The following is a 20603-nucleotide window of genomic DNA, read 5'->3' as shown; positions in this document are numbered from 1 at the left end:
TCACTATGCTGTGTAAGTGTCACTGTGTCAGTCACTATGCTGTGTAAGTGTCACTGTGTCAGTCACTATGCTGTGTAAGTGTCACTGTGTCAGTCACTATGCTGTGTAAGTATCACTGTGTCAATCACTACGCTGTGTAAGTGTCACTGTGTCAGTCACTACGCTGTGTAAGTGTCACTGTGTCGGTCACTATGCTGTGTAAGTGTCACTGTGTCAGTCACTATGCTGTGTAAGTGTCACTGTGTCAGTCACTGTGCTGTGTAAGTGTCACTGTGTCAGTCACTCTGCTGTGTAAGTATCACTGTGTCAATCACTACGCTGTATAAGTGTCACTGTGTCAGTCACTACGCTGTGTAAGTGTCACTGTGTCAGTGACTACGCTGTATAAGGGTCACTGTGTCAGTCACTGTGCTGTGTAAGTGTCACTGTGTCAGTCACTGTGCTGTGTAAGTGTCACTGTGTCAGTGACTACGCTGTATAAGGGTCACTGTGTCAGTCACTATGCTGTGTAAGTGTCACTGTGTCAGTCACTATGCTGTGTAAGTGTCACTGTGTCAGTCACTATGCTGTGTAAGTGTCACTGTGTCAGTCACTGTGCTGTGTAAGTGTCACTGTGTCAGTCACTGTGCTGTGTAAGTGTCACTGTGTCAGTGACTACGCTGTATAAGGGTCACTGTGTCAGTCACTATGCTTTGTAAGTGTCACTGTGTCAGTCACTATGCTGTGTAAGTGTCACTGTGTCAGTGACTACGCTGTGTAAGTGTCACTGTGTCAGTCACTATGCTGTGTAAGTGTCACTGTGTCAGTGACTACGCTGTATAAGGGTCACTGTGTCAGTCACTATGCTGTGTAAGTGTCACTGTGTCAGTCACTATGCTGTGTAAGTATCACTGTGTCAATCACTACGCTGTATAAGTGTCACTGTGTCAGTCACTACGCTGTGTAAGTATCACTGTGTCAGTCACTATGCTGTGTAAGGGTCACTGTGTCAGTCACTACGCTGTGTAAGTGTCACTGTGTCAGTGACTACGCTGTATAAGGGTCACTGTGTCAGTCACTATGCTGTGTAAGTGTCACTGTGTCGGTCACTGTGCTGTGTAAGTGTCACTGTGTCAGTGACTACGCTGTATAAGGGTCACTGTGTCAGTCACTATGCTGTGTAAGTGTCACTGTGTCAGTCACTATGCTGTGTAAGTGTCACTGTGTCAGTCACTACGCTGTGTAAGTGTCACTGTGTCAGTGACTACGCTGTATAAGGGTCACTGTGTCAGTCACTATGCTGTGTAAGTGTCACTGTGTCGGTCACTGTGCTGTGTAAGTGTCACTGTGTCAGTGACTACGCTGTATAAGGGTCACTGTGTCAGTCACTATGCTGTGTAAGTGTCACTGTGTCAGTCACTATGCTGTGTAAGTGTCACTGTGTCAGTCACTACGCTGTGTAAGTGTCACTGTGTCAGTGACTACGCTGTATAAGGGTCACTGTGTCAGTCACTATGCTGTGTAAGTGTCACTGTGTCAGTGACTACGCTGAATAAGGGTCACTGTGTCAGTCACTATGCTGTGTAAGTGTCACTGTGTCAGTCACTATGCTGTGTAAGTGTCACTGTGTCAGTCACTATGCTGTGTAAGGGTCACTGTGTCAGTGACTACGCTGTATAAGGGTCACTGTGTCAGTCACTATGCTGTGTAAGTGTCACTGTGTCAGTCACTATGCTGTGTAAGGGTCACTGTGTCAGTCACTATGCTGTGTAAGTGTCACTGTGTCAGTGACTATGCTGTGTAAGTGTCACTGTGTCAGTCACTGTGCTGTGTAAGTGTCACTGTGTCAGTCACTATGCTGTGTAAGTATCACTGTGTCGGTCACTACGCTGTGTAAGTGTCACTGTGTCAGTCACTATGCTGTGTAAGTGTCACTGTGTCAGTCACTACGCTGTGTAAGTGTCACTGTGTCAGTCACTATGCTGTGTAAGTGTCATTGTGTCAGTCACTGTGCTGTATAAGTTTCACTGTGTCGGTCACTATGCTGTGTAAGTGTCACTGTGTCAGTCACTGTGCTGTGTAAGTGTCACTGTGTCAGTGACTACGCTGTATAAGGGTCACTGTGTCAGTCACTATGCTGTGTAAGTGTCACTGTGTCAGTCACTATGCTGTGTAAGGGTCACTGTGTCAGTCACTATGCTGTGTAAGTGTCACTGTGTCAGTGACTATGCTGTGTAAGTGTCACTGTGTCAGTCACTGTGCTGTGTAAGTGTCACTGTGTCAGTCACTATGCTGTGTAAGTGTCACTGTGTCAGTGACTACGCTGTATAAGGGTCACTGTGTCAGTCACTATGCTGTGTAAGTGTCACTGTGTCAGTCACTATGCTGTGTAAGTGTCACTGTGTCAGTCACTATGCTGTGTAAGTGTCACTGTGTCAGTGACTACGCTGTATAAGGGTCACTGTGTCAGTCACTATGCTGTGTAAGTGTCACTGTGTCAGTCACTATGCTGTGTAAGGGTCACTGTGTCAGTCACTATGCTGTGTAAGTGTCACTGTGTCAGTCACTATGCTGTGTAAGTGTCACTGTGTCAGTGACTATGCTGTGTAAGTGTCACTGTGTCAGTCACTGTGCTGTGTAAGTGTCACTGTGTCAGTCACTATGCTGTGTAAGTATCACTGTGTCGGTCACTACGCTGTGTAAGTGTCACTGTGTCAGTCACTATGCTGTGTAAGTGTCACTGTGTCAGTCACTACGCTGTGTAAGTGTCACTGTGTCAGTCACTGTGCTGTATAAGTGTCACTGTGTCGGTCACTATGCTGTGTAAGTGTCACTGTGTCAGTCACTGTGCTGTGTAAGTGTCACTGTGTCAGTCACTATGCTGTGTAAGTATCACTGTGTCGGTCACTACGCTGTGTAAGTGTCACTGTGTCAGTCACTGTGCTGTATAAGTGTCACTGTGTCGGTCACTATGCTGTGTAAGTGTCACTGTGTCAGTCACTGTGCTGTGTAAGTGTCACTGTGTCAGTCACTATGCTGTGTAAGTGTCACTGTGTCAGTCACTATGCTGTGTAAATATCACTGTGTCAGTCACTATGCTGTGTAAGTATCACTGTGTCGGTCACTGTGCTGTGTAAGTGTCACTGTGTCAGTCACTATGCTGTGTAAGTGTCACTGTGTCAGTCACTATGCTGTGTAAGTATCACTGTGTCAGTCACTATGCTGTGTAAATATCACTGTGTCAGTCACTATGCTGTGTAAGTATCACTGTGTCAGTCACTACGCTGTGTAAGTGTCACTGTGTCAGTCACTGTGCTGTGTAAGTGTCACTGTGTCAGTCACTATGCTGTGTAAGTGTCACTGTATCAGTCACTATGCTGTGTAAGTGTCACTGTGTCAGTCACTGTGCTGTGTAAGTGTCACTGTGTCAGTCACTATGCTGTGTAAGTGTCACTGTGTCAGTCACTGTGCTGTGTAAGTGTCACTGTGTCAGTCACTATGCTGTGTAAGTGTCACTGTGTCAGTCACTATGCTGTGTAAGTGTCACTGTGTCAGTCACTGTGCTGTGTAAGTGTCACTGTGTCAGTCACTATGCTGTGTAAGTATCACTGTGTCAGTCACTATGCTGTGAAAGTATCACTGTGCCGGTCACTATGCTGTGTAAGTGTCACTGTGTCAGTAACTATGCTGTGTAAGTGTCACTGTGTCAGTCACTACGCTGTGTAAGTGTCACTGTGTCAGTCACTATGCTGTGTAAGTGTCACTGTGTCAGTCACTATGCTGTGTAAGTGTCACTGTGTCAGTCACTATGCTGTGTAAGTGTCACTGTATCAGTCACTATGCTGTGTAAGTGTCACTGTGTCAGTCACTATGCTGTGTAAGTGTCACTGTATCAGTCACTCTGCTGTGTAAGGGTCACTGTGTCAGTCACTATGCTGTGTAAGTGTCACTGTGTCAGTCACTATGCTGTGTAAGTGTCACTGTGTCAGTCACTATGCTGTGTAAGTGTCACTGTATCAGTCACTCTGCTGTGTAAGGGTCACTGTGTCAGTCACTATGCTGTGTAAGTGTCACTGTGTCAGTCACTATTCTGTGTAAGTGTCACTGTTTCAGTCACTATGCTGTGACAATTGGCAGTCATTATACGTCACTGTGCGGTGTCACTGTATATTCCACTTATACAATAGGATTTATATAGGGTCTGTGTCTCAGATTATAGGGCAGTGTCTCCCTCATGTATCACATTCATACTGTAGGATTGTTATAGGGTCTGTGTCTCAGATTATAGGGCAGAGTCTCCCTCATGTATCCCATTCATACTGTAGGGTTGTTATAGGGTCTGTGTCTCAGATTATAGGGCTGAGCCTCCCTGTATCCCGTTCATACTGTAGGATTGTTATAGGGTCTGTGTCTCAGATTATAGGGCAGAGTCTCCCTCATGTATCCCATTCATACTGTAGGATTATTATAGGGTCTTTGTCTCAGATTATAGGGCAGAGTCTCCCTCATGTATCCCGTTCATTCTGTAGGATTGTTATAGGGTCTGTGTCTCAGATTATAGGGCAGAGCCCCCCTCATGTATCCCGTTCATACTGTAGGATTATTATAGGGTCTGTGTTTCAGATTATAGGGCAGAGTCTCCCTCATGTATCCCATTCATACTGTAGGATTGTTATAGGGTTTGTGTCTCAGATTATAGGGCAGAGTCTCCCTCATGTATCCCGTTCATACTGTAGGATTGTTATAGGGTCTGTGTCTCAGATTATAGGGCAGAGCCTCCCTCATGTATACCGTTCATACTGTAGGATTGTTATAGGGTCTGTGTCTCAGATTATAGGGCAGAGTCTCCCTCATGTATCCCATTCATACTGTAGGGTTGTTATAGGGTCTGTGTCTCAGATTATAGGGCAGAGCCTCCCTCATGTATCCCATTCATACTGTAGGATTGTTATAGGGTCTGTGTCTCAGATTATAGGGCAGAGTCTCCCTCATGTACCCCATTCCTTCTGTAGGATTGTTATAGGGTCTGTGTCTCAGATTACAGGGGAGAGCCTCCCGCATGTATACCGTTCATACTGTAGGGTTACAAATTAATTTAAATAAAAGTCTCCGGGTTATCATTCAGCAGGAGGTGGTAACCCTGTTATCGCCGTATAAGAAACACAATGTAGACAATCCACTGATGTCACTGTGTGATGTCAGCAAGTCGCAGATACGCTGCGGGAGGTGCGTGCTCCTTACACGGGAAATAGGAGTTTTTCCTTCGTAGCGCGTAAACGTGTTAAACTGCTGTAATCTAATCGGAGACGCTAACGAGCCTGTTCTATAAACTTCGATAACGAACTCGTCGGGGATTTTGAGCAGGTCCCGTACGATTTGGCCCGTTTGCTGTTCAGAAAGTTCCGATGACCTGCCAAACTCGTTCGGGTCGTGCGTCTCCCTGGGCGGTCTCGCTCCCGCTCAAACACACCCAACGGGAGCTCAAAAACAGCTCCGACTCGCGTCTTTGGGGGAAAATCCCCCTATTCCATCCCGATGAGATCAGCGAGCGCCTCGCAAAATTTGCGGAGATCACTTCTTCCGTCCAATGCAATAAAAATACCTTAACGGGCAGTTTCATTACCTTAGCGGCTAACCGCTATGGCAATGAACGGGTTAAATACGAGTGCCTGATTTATTGGGGGTAGCGGGAGTGGGTGCAGGTGGTATTTGGCCCATGGTGGGTGTTTCTACCACCGCTATGGTAGGGAAGGGGTTAACTCCTCCCGCAATCTTCCCGGCAGGCCTAACCACCCACCTTGGGGCAACTACCCCCTTCATCCACCCCCCTGCACCCCCAACAAACCGGCTACTCAGGTTTAACCCCTTCATTGCTTTAGCAGCTAGCCACTAAGGTAATGACGCTGTTTTTATTTACATTTTAATAATAGTGTGCGGGAGCAGGGGGTCTCCGGAGCTAAACCGCATTAATTTCAGCCCTGGGGACCCCCTGCTTCCTGAGTTACTGGCCCCGTTATGAGGTGCCGGTATCCCCCTGCAATGTTTAAATCTCCCGCGTCACGTGACCGGGACATTTAAACGCATAGGAGATATCGGCACCCCATACCGGGGCCTGTAACTCGGGAAGCAGGGGGACCCCGGGGCTGACGTACAGTGTGTGTGTGTCTGACAGGTGATGTACAGTGTGTGTGTGTGTGTGTGTGTGTGTGTGTGTGTGTGTGTGTGTGTGTGTGTGTGTGTGTGTGTGTGTGTGTGTGTGTGTGTGTGTGTGTGTGTGTGTGTGTGTGTGTGACAGGTGACGTACAGTGTGTGTGTGACAGGTGACGTACAGTGTGTGTGTGACAGGTGACGTACAGTGTGTGTGTCTGACAGGTGACGTACAGTGTGTGTGTGACAGGTGACGTACAGTGTGTGTGTCTGACAGGTGACGTACAGTGTGTGTGTGTGTGTGTGTGTCTGACAGGTGACTTACAGTGTGTGTGTGTGTGTGTGTGTGTGTGTGTGTGTGTGTGTGTGTGTGTGTGTGTGTGTGTGTGTGTGTGTGTGTGTGTGTGTGTGTGTGTGTGTGTGACAGGTGACGTACAGTGTGTGTGTGACAGGTGACGTACAGTGTGTGTGTCTGACAGGTGACGTACAGTGTGTGTGTGTGTGTGTCTGACAGGTGACTTACAGTGTGTGTGTGTGTGTGTGTGTGTGTGTGTGTGTGTGTGTGTGTGTGTGTGTGTGTGTGTGTGTGTGTGTGTGTGTGTGTGTGTGTGTGTGTGTGTGTGTGTGTGACAGGTGACGTACAGTGTGTGTGTGTGACAGGTGACGTACAGTGTGTGTGTGACAGGTGACGTACAGTGTGTGTGTCTGACAGGTGACGTACAGTGTGTGTGTGACAGGTGACGTACAGTGTGTGTGTCTGACAGGTGACGTACAGTGTGTGTGTGTGTGTGTGTGTCTGACAGGTGATGTACTTGTGTGTGTGTGTGTGTCTGACAGGTGATGTACTGTGTGAGTGTGTGTGTTTGTGTGTCTCACGTACTCTGCACACATTATACAGTATATACCACCTGTCTCCCGCAGTCTCCACCCCCTTCCTGATCTGTGAGCTGGGATTGGTCGCTCCCATTCACCACGGGTTCTTCTGCGATGATGTCACCATCCAGTTCCCGGAGAATCGCCAGGAAACCGTGAGTGACACGGTGCTGATCAGCGTGGGAATCCTTATCACCGGTCTCACTGTAAGTGCCCCCCCCGGGGCAATAACAACTACCCCCTGGGGCAATAACAATTACCCCCGGGGCAATAACAGATACCCTTGAGTGCAATAACTACTCCCTGGGGCAATAACAACTACCCCCTGGGGCACTAACATTTACCCCCTGGGGCAATAACATTTACCCCCTGGGCAATAACATTTATCCCCGGGGAAGTAACAGCTACCCTTGGGAGCAATAACTACCCCCACGGGGCTATAACAACTACCCCATTGTGTACAGATAGCCGTGTGTCACACTGACAGATAGCTGTGTGTCTATAATACTGACATAGCTGTGTGTGTAATACCGACAGATAGCACTGACAGATAGCTGTGTGTTTACAGTACTGACAGATAGCACTGACAGATAGCTGTGTGTGTACAGTACTGACAGATAGCTGTGTGTGTACAGTACTGACAGATAGCTGTGTGTGTACAGTACTGACAGATAGCTGTGAGTGTACAGTACTGGCAGATAGCACTGACAGATAGCTGTGTGTGTACAGTACTGACAGATAGCTGTGCTCCTGTCCCCTTAGATCTTCCTGGGGGAGTGTCACCGTGTCCCCAGGAAGTGTGGCCCCAGTGTGGGGTACATCGCAGCCGTATACAGCCAGCTCCTGCCCTTCCTGTTTGGCTCGGCCCTCAGCCAGTCTCTGACCAACACGGCTAAACTGAGCGCTGGACGTCTGAGGCCGAACTTCCTGTCTGTGTGCCGCCCGGAGGCTCTCAACTGCACAATGGGGTATATACAGAGCTACAGGTGTACGGGAGACTCAGGAGCTGTGACAGAGGCCAGGTATATACACACCCATGTACACACATGCATAAATACATATACATACATACTGTACATATTTACTCCCACAGTACATATACATATACTGTACACACACACATATACATACATATACTGTAAACAGTTGCACATGTACACACACATACATATACACCCACATATGTACACATACACACATATATGTACACACACATATACATTTACTGTATACACACACATATACATATACTGTAAACAGTTGCACATATATACACACACACACACATATATATGTACACACACATACATATATATATATATACACACGCACACACACACACACGTACACATACACACATATATGTACACACACACACACACAAACATATGTACACAAACACATACATACACACTGTGGCAGGACGGCCTCGCAGCAGGGTCAGTAAGACTCTTAGACAGTGGTTTAAGCTGTTACTGCAGCAGTTTATTCTTACAACAAGTAAACATAAAACCAAATCATAAAATAAAACCCTACTCCCCTTTGGGAGATTGACTACACATCAGGTCCTATCCACCTGACTGGCCAGCTAAGCCAGTTGCCATGCCCCAAACACCCTCGTGTTTACAGACATAATATACATGACAATATCAAAGTCCTTATCGGATAGGTTGCTGGGGAATCCCTCCCAGGGTCCCCATGTAGTTCCCTCAGCATGATGGGAATGCCAATTCCTGGTACATCTGCTTTGTCCAGCAGCTTGTGGCCCTCGTGGCAATCCTGTGCCTGGGTGTGAGTCCCAGCTGGTCCCACCAGCCATGCTTCCTGCAGGCCTAGAGGCAAGACCAACCAGTATCCTCCTGGCTGAGGAGAGGTTTCTCTACCCCTGGTTGGGGAAGCCAATCTCTCTTTCACCTGCAACTTCCTGCCTTTTAAACCTCCTGTTCATTCAGGAGTGCTGTTTGCTAATTTGCAGCACCTGCAACTAGCTTCTCCAGGGGAGGTTAACTGCTTGCATGCTGGAACATACACACTGCAAGCTCTTTCCAACCGGCGCAGACAGTGATTCCATCACAACATCTACACACACACACACACACATATATAAACGCACATATCTACACACATACATATACACGTATATACAAACATATACTGTACACACACATATACACCTTCACATAGATATATATATACAGACACACACACGTATTAACAGGCGGATCTTTTTTGTGTCTTAGGAAATCTTTCTATTCCGGACATGCCTCGTTTGCTATGTACTCCATGATGTACCTCTCTGTGAGTATACAGTACATACTGTGTGTGTGCATACTGTGTATCCTGTGTGTGTACTATATATACTGTGTGCATGCATATATACTGTGTGTATGCATACTGTATATACTGTGTGCATGCATATATACTGTGTGTATGCATACTGTATATACTGTGTGTGTGTATACATATATACTATGTGTGCATACTGTATAGACTGTGTGTATATATACTGTGTGTCCATACTGTATATACAGTGTGTGTATATATATTCAGTGTGTGCGCATACTGCATATACTGTGTGTGTATATATCCAGTGTGTGTGTGTGCATAGTGCATATACTGTGTGTGTGTGTGTATATATATCTTACTATATATTTGTGAAAGTGTCCTATGTGTCCGTGTCTGTATGTGTCTCCCTGTGTCCCTAGCGGCAATCCCATTGGACCTTGGGCCAGGCCAATGAGATTGCTTCCTTGGCCCGCCCACCCCCGCACACCTCTCATTGGCCTGAGGCGGAGTGACGGGCCAAAGGTCACACACACACACACACACCCTCCCCCCACTCACCCCCTCCGTTTACCCCCCGCCCGCTTATCCCCCCCCCCACCCACACACACAGAGCACGCACTGTGCGGCTCTCCCCTCACACAGGCCGCTCCAACCCACCTCCCACCCCTCCCCCCCCACCTCCCACCCCTAACCCCCCCTCCCACGTCTTCGTCCCCCCCACACACACAGAGCACGCTCTCTGCGGCTCTCCCCTGACACAGGCCACTCCCCCTCTCCCCCCCCCACACACACAGAGCACGCTCTCTGTGGCTCTCCCCTCACACAGGCCGCTCCCCCCCTCCCCCCCACACACACAGAGCACGCACTGTGCGGTCCCCCCTATTCCTCTCCCCCCCCCCCCCCCACCTCCCCTCCTTTGCCCCCCCTGCCCTTTGCCCCCCCCGCCCCTCCCTGCCCTTTGCCCCCCCTGCCCCTCCCTGCCCTTTGCCCTCCCCACCCTTCTTCGCTCCTTGGCCCCCCCCGCCCTTCAACGCCCCTCCCCCCCCGCCCTTCCACTCCATGCCCCCTGCCCTTCCATGCCCGGGCAACGCCGGGTATATCAGCTAGTACTGTATATATGCAGGTGTGGCTTTCGTGGCTTGCATGGCGGGACCTCCTATGTGTATATATTGTCGGTAACACCATGGTTCCCCCTTCCTCCTCAGTTTTATCTGCAGTCGTGGCTCACGTGGCGTGGCGCTCGCCTCCTGCGTCCTCTCCTTCAGTTTGTTCTGATCATCGTGGCTCTTTACACCGGACTCAGCCGCATCTCCGACCACAGGCACCACCCATCAGACGTGGTCGTGGGCTTCTTGCAGGGTGCGCTGGTCGCATACTGGGTGGTGAGTGATTGGCTGATCCCACCCCAGAGGCGGCCGCACTAATATCAGTCTCCCACCCCAGAGGCGGCCGAACTAATGTCAGGCTCCCACCCCAGAGGCGGCTGCACTAATGTCAGGATCCCACCCCAGAGACGCTGCACTAATGTCAAGCTCCCACCCCAGAGACGGCTGCACTAATGTCAGGCTCCCACCCCAGAGGCGGCTGCACTAATGTCAGGCTCCCACCCCAGAGACGGCTGCACTAATGTCAGGCTCCCACCCCAGAGACGTTGCACTAATGTCAGGCTCCCACCCCAGAGGCGGCTGCACTAATGTCAGGATCCCACCCCAGAGGCGGTTGCACTAATGTCAGGATCCCACCCCAGAGACGCTGCACTAATGTCAGGCTCCCACCCCAGAGGCGGCTGCACTAATGTCAGGATCCCACCCCAGAGGCGGCTGCACTAATGTCAGGATCCCTACCCAGAGACGGCCGCACTAATGTCAGGCTCCCACCCCAGAGGTGGCTGCACTAATGTCAGGCTCCCACCCCAGAGACGCTGCACTAATGTCAGGATCCCACCCCAGAGGCGGCCGCACTAATGTCAGGATCCCACCCCAGAGGCGGCTACACTAATGTCAGGATCCCACCCCAGAGGCGGCCGCACTAATGTCAGGATCCCACCCCAGATGCAGCCGCACTAATGTCAGGATCCCACCCCGGAGGCGGCTGCACTAATGTCAGGATCCCACCCCAGAGACGGCCGCACTAATGTCAGGCTACCACTCCAGACGCGGCCGCACTAATGTCAGGCTCCCACCCCAGAGGCGGCCGCACTAATGTCAGGATCCCACCCCAGAGATGGCCGCACTAATGTCAGGCTCCCACCCCAGAGGCGGCCGCACTAATGTCAGGCTCCCACCCCAGAGACGGCCGCACTAATGTCAGGCTCCCACCCCAGAGGCGGCTGCACTAATGTCAGGCTCCCACCCCAGAGGCGGCTGCACTAATGTCAGGCTCCCACCCCAGAGGCGGCTGCACTAATGTCAGGCTCCCACCCCAGAGGCGGCTGCACTAATGTCAGGCTCCCACCCCAGAGACGCTGCACTAATGTCAGGCTCCCACCCCAGAGGGGGCCTCTATTTATATTAAAATAATTTGCTTTTTACTCAAGTATCTCCAATAATAGCAGGATAGAATTTATAAAGATAGATTGATTGATACACAGATAGCTAGACAGACAGACAGATAGCTAGACAGACAGACAGACAGATAGCTAGACAGACAGACAGATAGCTAGACAGACAGACAGACAGATAGCTAGACAAACAGACAGATAGCTAGCTAGACAGACAGATAGCTAGACAGACAGACAGACAGACAGATAGCTAGACACACAGACAGATAGCTAGCTAGACAGACAGATAGCTAGACAGACAGACAGATAGCTAGACACACAGACAGATAGCTAGACACACAGACAGACAGCTAGACACACAGACAGACAGCTAGACACACAGACAGACAGCTAGACACACAGACAGACAGCTAGACACACAGACAGACAGCTAAACACACAGACAGATAGCTAGACACACAGACAGACAGCTAGACACACAGACAGACAGCTAGACACACAGACAGACATCTAGACACACAGACAGATAGCTAGACACACAGACAGATAGCTAGACACACAGACAGATAGCTAGACACACAGACAGATAGCTAGACACACAGACAGACAGACAGACAGACAGACAGACAGACAGACAGACACACAGACACACAGACACACAGACACACAGACACACAGACAGACAGACAGACAGACAGACAAGACAGACAGACAAGACAGACAGACAAGACAGACAGACACACAGACAGACACACAGACAGACACACAGACAGACACACAGACAGACACACAGACAGACACACAGACAGACAGACACACAGACACACAGAGAGAGAGACAGACAGACAGACAAGACAGACAGACACACAGACAGACAGACACACAGACAGACACACAGACAGACACACAGACAGACACACAGACAGACAGACACAGACAGACAGACAGACACACAGACACACAGAGAGACAGACAGACAGACAGACAAACACACAGACAGACACACACACAGACAGACAGACAGACACAGACAGGCACAGACAGACACAGACAGACACAGACAGAGACAGACAGACAGACACAGACAGACACAGACAGACACAGACAGACAGACAGACACACAGACAGACAGACACATAGACAGACACAGACAGACAGATAGATAAATACACACATAGATACACACATAGATACACACATAGATACACACATAGATACACACATAGATACACACATAGATACACACATAGATACACACATAGATACACACATAGATACACACATAGATACACAGACAGATTAGATAGAAGGACAGACAGACAGAAAGTATTTGACCCACTCTTGTGTTTGTGGGATTGTGTGAGAAAGGAAATCTTCAATAAATGAAGCCGGATGAACCCCCACCCCCACCCCCCTCTCCACCCCCCTCTCCACCCCCCTCTCCACCCCCCCCCCCACTCACTCACCGCCCCCCCCCCCCCCCTGTGTGCAGGAAGCGGCTGTGTATCCTGTTATATACACACAGGATACACAGTAATGCTCACACTCACTGTGACCGCTCCGGGACTCCGCAATCTGCCGTGATATGGGGTGGAGGGAGGGGAAGAAGAGAGACATGAGAGGGGAAGGGGGTGGGAGAGGAGAGGCATGGGGGGGTGGGGTGAGGGAGTAGGGTCGCCTGGACACAATTGTGAAAGGCGTGAGGGGCTCGAGACACACACACACAAACCTCTCCGCTCCATGCAGTTTCCTCTTCTCCTTGGCCCCACCCCCAGGCTCCTGACACCTCCTCCTGATTGGCTGCATTACCCAGCAACAGCAAATCAGGACGGAGGAAGCTGCCCAGCCCCCTAGCAGAAGCCCTGAGGTCTCCCTTCTCTTACGGAAGCCCCCTCAAGTCGGTCAGGACATTATGTCCAGAGAGGTAATACCGGTATATACATACACGTCCAGAGAGGTAATACCGGTATACACATACACGCCCAGAGAGGTAATACCGGTATACACATACACGCCCAGAGAGGTAATACCGGTATACACATACACGCCCAGAGAGGTAATACCGGTATACTCATACACGCCCAGAGAGGTAATACAGGTATACACATACACGCCCAGAGAGGTAATACCTGTATACACATACACGCCCAGAGAGGTAATACCGGTATACACATACACGCCCAGAGAGGTAATACCGGTATACACATACACGCCCAGAGAGGTGATACCGGTATACACATACACGCCCAGAGAGGTAATACCGGTATACACATACACGCCCAGAGAGGTAATACCGGTATACACATACACGCCCAGAGAGGTGATACCGGTATACACATACACGCCCAGAGAGGTAATACCGGTATACACATACACGCCCAGAGAGGTAATACCGGTATACACATACACGCCCAGAGAGGTGATACCGGTATACACATACACGCCCAGAGAGGTAATACCGGTATACACATACATGCCCAGAGAGGTAATACCTGTATACACATACACGCCCAGAGAGGTAATACCGGTATACACATACACGCCCAGAGAGGTAATACCGGTATACACATACACGCCCAGAGAGGTAATACCGGTATACACTTACACGCCCAGAGAGGTAATACCGGTATACACATACACGCCCAGAGAGGTAATACCGGTATACACATACACGCCCAGAGAGGTAATACCGATATACACATACACGCCCAGAGAGGTAATACCGGTATACACATACACGCCCAGAGAGGTAATACCGGTATACACATACACGCCCAGAGAGCTAATACCGGTATACACATACACGCCCAGAGAGGTAATACCGGTATACACACACACGCCCAGAGAGGTAATACCGGTATACACATACACGCACAGAGAAGTAATACCGGTATACACATACACGCCCAGAGAGGTAATACCGGTATACACATACACGCCCAGAGAGGTAATACCGGTATACACATACACGCCCAGAGAGGTAATACCGGTATACACATACACACCCAGAGAGGTAATACCAGTGTACACATACACGCCCAGAGAGGTAATACCGGTATACACACACACGCCCAGAGAGGTAATACCGATATACATACACACGCCCAGAGAGGTAATACCGATATACACATACACGCCCAGAGAGGTAATACCGGTATACACATACACGTCAAGAGAGGTAATACCGGTATACACATACACGCCCAGAGAGGTAATACCGGTATACACACACACGCCCAGAGAGGTAATACCGGTATACACATACACGCACAGAGAAGTAATACCGGTATACACATACACGCCCAGAGAGGTAATACCGGTATACACATACACGCCCAGAGAGGTAATACCGGTATACACATACACGCCCAGAGAGGTAATACCGGTATACACATACACGCCCAGAGAGGTAATACCAGTGTACACATACACGCCCAGAGAGGTAATACCGGTATACACACACACGCCCAGAGAGGTAATACCGATATACATACACACGCCCAGAGAGGTAATACCGATATACACATACACGCCCAGAGAGGTAATACCGGTATACACATACACGTCAAGAGAGGTAATACCGGTATATACATACACGTCCAGAGAGGTAATACCGGTATACACATACACGCCCAGAGAGGTAATACCGGTATACACATATACGCCCAGAGAGGTAATACCGGTATACACATACACGCCCAGAGAGGTAATACCGGTATACACATACACGCCCAGAGAGGTAATACCGGTATACACATACACGCCCAGAGAGGTAATACCGGTATACACATACACGCCCAGAGAGGTAATACCGGTATACACATACACGCCCAGAGAGGTAATACCGGTATACACATACACGCCCAGAGAGGTAATACCGGTATACACGTACACGCCCAGAGAGGTAATACCGATATACACATACACACCCAGAGAGGTAATACCGGTATACACATACACGCCCAGAGAGGTAATACCGGTATACACATACACACCCAGAGAGGTAATACCGGTATACACATACACGCCCAGAGAGGTAATACGGTATACACATACACTCCCAGAGAGGTAATACCGGTATACACATACACGCCCAGAGAGGTAATACCGGTATACACATACACTCCCAGAGAGGTAATACCGGTATACACATACACGCCCAGAGAGGTAATACCGGTATACACATACACGCCCAGAGAGGTAATACCGATATACACATACACGCCCAGAGAGGTAATACCGGTATACACATACACGCCCAGAGAGGTAATACCGGTATACACATACACGCCCAGAGAGGTTATACCGGTATACACATACACGCCCAGAGAGGTAATACCGGTATACACATACACGCCAGAGAGGTAATACCGATATACACATACACGCCCAGAGAGGTAATACCGGTATACACATACACGCCCAGAGAGGTAATACCGGTATACACATACACGCCCAGAGAGGTAATACCAATATACACATACACGCCCAGAGAGGTAATACCGGTATACACGTACACTCCCAGAGAGGTAATACCGGTATACACATACACGCCCAGAGAGGTAATACCGGTATACACATACACGTCCAGAGAGGTAATACCGGTATACACATACACGCCCAGAGAGGTAATACCTGTATACACATACACGCCCAGAGAGGTAATACCGGTATACACATACACGCCCAGAGAGGTAATACCGGTATACACATAAACGTCCAGAGAGGTAATACCGATATACAAATACTCCCAGAGAGGTAATACCGGTATACACATACACGCCCAGAGAGGTAATACCGGTATACACATACACGCCCAGAGAGGTAAAACCGATATACAAATACTCCCAGAGAGGTAATACCGGTATACACATACACGCCCAGAGAGGTAATACCGGTATACACATACACGCCCAGAGAGGTAATACCGGTATACACATACACGCCCAGAGAGGTAATACCGGTATACACATACACGCCCAGAGAAGTAATACCGGTATATACATACACGCCCAGAGAGGTAATACCGGTATACACATACACGCCCAGAGAGGTAATACCGGTATAGACATACACGCCCAGAGAGGTAATACCGGTATACACACACACGCCCAGAGAGGTAATACCGGTATACACATACACGCCCAGAGAGGTAATACCGGTATACACATACACGCCCAGAGAGGTAATACCGGTATACACATACACGCCCAGAGAGGTAATACCGGTATACACATACACGCCCAGAGAGGTAATACCGGTATACACATACACGCCCAGAGAGGTAATACCGGTATACACATACACGCCCAGAGAGGTAATACCGGTATACACATACACGCCCAGAGAGGTAATACCGGTATACACATACACGCCCAGAGAGGTAATACCGGTATACACATACACACCCAGAGAGGTAATACCGGTATACACATACACGCCCAGAGAGGTAATACCGGTATACACATACACGCCCAGAGAGGTAATACCGGTATACACATACACACCCAGTATTACCTCCCATTTTATAATGGACAGTGTGTCCAAATACAGGACAGTCCAGTTCAGTACTGGACGCTTCGCAACCCTAGGGAGGAGAGAGTGGTGAGGAGGGAGGGAGAGGCGAGAGGCGAGGGGGGTTGGGGGGAGGGATGGAGAGAAGATTGAGGTTGGAGTAAGGGAAGGAGAGGGGCGGAGAGAGATGGAATGTGGGATGTGGGGGAAGGAAGAGATGGGATGTGGATGGGGGGACGGAGAGAAGAGAGGTGGGAGGAGGGAGAGAAGAGAAGTGGGGGGAAGGAGAAGTGAGGGGAAGGAGAAGTGAGGGGTGGGCGGGGGACGGAGAGAAGAGAGGTGGGAGGCGGGAGAGAAGAGAAGTGGGGGGAAGGAGAAGTGAGGGGTGGGCGGGGGACGGAGAGAAGAGAGGTGGGGTGGTAGGAGGGAAGAGAGAGATGGACAGTTTCTAGGAGTCTGGGATAATCACCAGCTGTTATTAATGGTTAGTTAGAAGTGGTCATTGGCAGTTAGAAGTAGTTATGACTAGTTATCAGTGATACTGGGTAGTTAGGGTTGCACTAGTATTGGTAGTTAGGAATAATGGGTATTTAGCAGATGTACTGTAATTGGAAAGTTAGAGGTAGTAATAGGGTAGTTAGCACGGGTAATGGGAAGCTGGAGGTAGTAATTAGCAGTGGTAATATTGTGTTAGAAGAAGTAAGGGATAGGTAGCAATAGTTATTGGTAGTTAGCAGTGGTAATGAAAAGTTAGAGGTAGGTTGGTTAGCAGTGGTAGTGTGTAGTTATCAATAATAATTCATACAAAGCAGTGGTAAAGAGTATAAGCAGTGGTAATGAGTATATACCAGTGGTAACTAATAGTTGGCAGTGGTAATGGGTAGTTAGAGGTGATAATGTGTAGTTAGCAGTAGTAATGCATAGTTAAAAGTGGAGGTGGGTAGTTAGTAGTAGTGAGTAGTTTGCAGTAATAATATGTAGTTAGCAGTGGTAATAGATAGTTAGCAATAGTGATGGGTAGTTAGAGGTACTAATGGGTAGTTAGAAAGGGAAGTAAGTAGTTTGTAATGGTAATGAATAGATAGTAGTGGTAATGAGTGGCTAACTGTGATAACAAGTAATTAGTGGTAATAAGTATTGAGCAGTGATTACTAATAGTTAACAGTCGTAATATGTAGTTAGTAGTAGTAATAAGTAGTTAGCTGTAGTAATATGTAGTTAGTAGTAGTAATATATATTTAGCAGTAGTAATGTGTAGTCAGCAGCAGTATTATGCAGTTAGCCGTAGTAATATGCAGTTAGCAGTAGTAATAAGTAGTTAGCAGTAGTAATATGTAGTTAGCAGTAATTATATGCAGTTAGCAGTAGTAATAAGTAGTTAGCAGTAGTAATATGTAGTTAGCAGTAGTAATATGTAGTTAGCAGTAGTAACATGTAGTTAGCAGTAGTAACATGTAGTTAGCAATAGTAATGTGCAGTTAGCAATAGTAATGTGCAGTTAGCTGTAGTAATAAGTAGTCAGCACTAGTAATATGTAGTTAGCAGTAGTAATAAGTAGTTAGCTGTAGTAATTGGTTCCTATATGTCACATTTTCCCTCTCTTTCTCCCTCAGGCTTTTCACATCTCCAACATGTTTCGGCAGAAGAGCTCGCAATCGCTCCCCCTCCATCCCCAAACCGTCAGCCCCGAAACCTTCACCAACTGTTAGAGAGACACCAAGAGACAGACCTCGGGACAGCGGAGAAGAGCCTGCTCAGGAGAGAGAGGAGGAGAGACACGCGTGTGCAGACACACGTGGTCCTCGTGTCACCTGACAATACTTGTCACTGAGAGTGCCACCTTGTCAGGGCGCCAATGATGGACACATGTTATCACAGAAGGGGGTGGGGGGGGGGAGGTGACAGAGGCAGGGCGTGCCGCGTGTCACATTGTCACTGCACAAGTGACTGAGTGAGGGATAGTGCCGAGCGTTCGGACAGGTAAATCAGCGCTGGCAATCGTTAAACTTCCTGGCAGAAGCTGAAATACTCCATTAATACTGCAGTTCTCTGTCACGTTGGCACTGTCACCGTCTCAGCGCTGTGACAGGGGCGTCACAGGGTGACCATAGTGACAGGGACAAATGTGACTGTATATAAAACAAAGTAATTTTTCCATCAATGCTATTTTTCACTCGTCTTTCTGGGGGAGTGGGGGGGTGATTTGTACCTCCTGCTGCCATGAAGCCCCCCTAATATCAATGTGTATCCCCCCCCCTCCCCAACACACAGGTATACATCTACCAACAAGTGAACGATCTCGCTGTCCATCTTCAGAGGGTGTGAAAGTGTGTGTGTGTGTGTAGGGTTACAAAGGAGGTGGGGTGTGAGTGATGGGGGGGGGGGGTCTTCTCAGGAATGGGGATACAGGGTGTCAGGATGGGGTGTGTTATGGGGTCTCGGGAATGGGGATACAGGGTGTGAGGATGGGGTGTGTGTTAGGGGGGTCTCAGGAAGGGGGATATACAGGGTGTGAGGATGGGGTGTGTTATGGGGTCTTAGGAAGGGGGATATACAGGGTGTGAGTTATGAGGTCTCAGGAGGGGGGATATACAGGGTGTGAGTTATGGGGGTCTCAGGAAGGGGGATATACAAGGTGTGAGTTATGGGGGTCTCAGGAAGGGGGATATACAGGGTGTGAGTCATGGGGGTCTCAGGAATGGGGATAAACAGGGCGTGAGGATGGGGTGGCAGTTATGAGGTCTCAGGAATGGGGCACACACGGTGCCATGAAGGGGGATGGTTTAGTTATAAGAGCTTTTGGAGATGGGCCACTGGGTATTACTAAGGGTGTGTGGGTTATGAGTGTGTCCCCTCATTCGCTGTCTCATTTGGACTCTTTTGAATGTCTCAGCTGTGTCTCTGCTGCCTGAGATAGACAGGTGCAGCTGTGTGCGCATGCGTGTGTGTGAGGGAGAGGGGGGGGAGGGAGAGTCCCAAATGCTATATATCCCCCCCAAACGACACATGAAGAGAAACACGTGCACAAAAAGCAGCTCCCCTGAGATACACTAGTAATACACTAGCCATTTAAATATACTTTCCATATCCTATCAGCTCTCTCTTTCTCAGACATACCGATGGGACCGAGACCGTTCCGTTTTTAGAGCGCTCGTCCCGGTGTCCCGGAAGGGGAAAAGTCAAACGTCTCGTTTGTACCGGTTTTGAAAATGTGGCAATTTCAAAATCGGGCACAAACGAGACATCTTCGTACTAAAAGGTCCTGGCAGTGGGGGGGGGGGGGGGGGGCAAAAGGGAGCTCTCC

At 48.9% G+C, this 20603-nt stretch overlaps 1 protein-coding gene across 3 annotated transcripts in view; it reads left to right on the top strand.

The window, feature by feature from the left end:
• LOC142470831 (phospholipid phosphatase 3-like) overlaps nucleotides 1–19460 on the top strand; it is a 44348-nt gene extending 24888 nt beyond the window's left edge. The window contains exons 2-6 of one of the 3 annotated variants that reach the window (XM_075577603.1): nucleotides 7048–7154; nucleotides 7762–8021; nucleotides 9240–9297; nucleotides 10491–10667; nucleotides 18913–19460. In XM_075577603.1, coding sequence (XP_075433718.1) covers nucleotides 7048–7154; nucleotides 7762–8021; nucleotides 9240–9297; nucleotides 10491–10667; nucleotides 18913–19008 — 698 coding nt within the window. In that variant the 3' untranslated portion in view covers nucleotides 19009–19460. Of the gene's footprint in view, nucleotides 1–7047; nucleotides 7206–7761; nucleotides 8022–9239; nucleotides 9298–10490; nucleotides 10668–18912 lie in introns of all 3 variants that reach the window. The other 2 variants (XM_075577602.1, XM_075577604.1) reach the window with 2 other exon arrangements.
• Nucleotides 19461–20603: the final 1143 nt, after the last annotated feature.

Source organism: Ascaphus truei, chromosome 20 (assembly GCF_040206685.1).
Source record: "Ascaphus truei isolate aAscTru1 chromosome 20, aAscTru1.hap1, whole genome shotgun sequence".
Lineage (NCBI taxonomy): Eukaryota > Metazoa > Chordata > Amphibia > Anura > Ascaphidae > Ascaphus > Ascaphus truei.
Note: the sequence above shows the minus strand (reverse complement) of the source record. Positions and strands in the feature narration are given on the sequence as shown.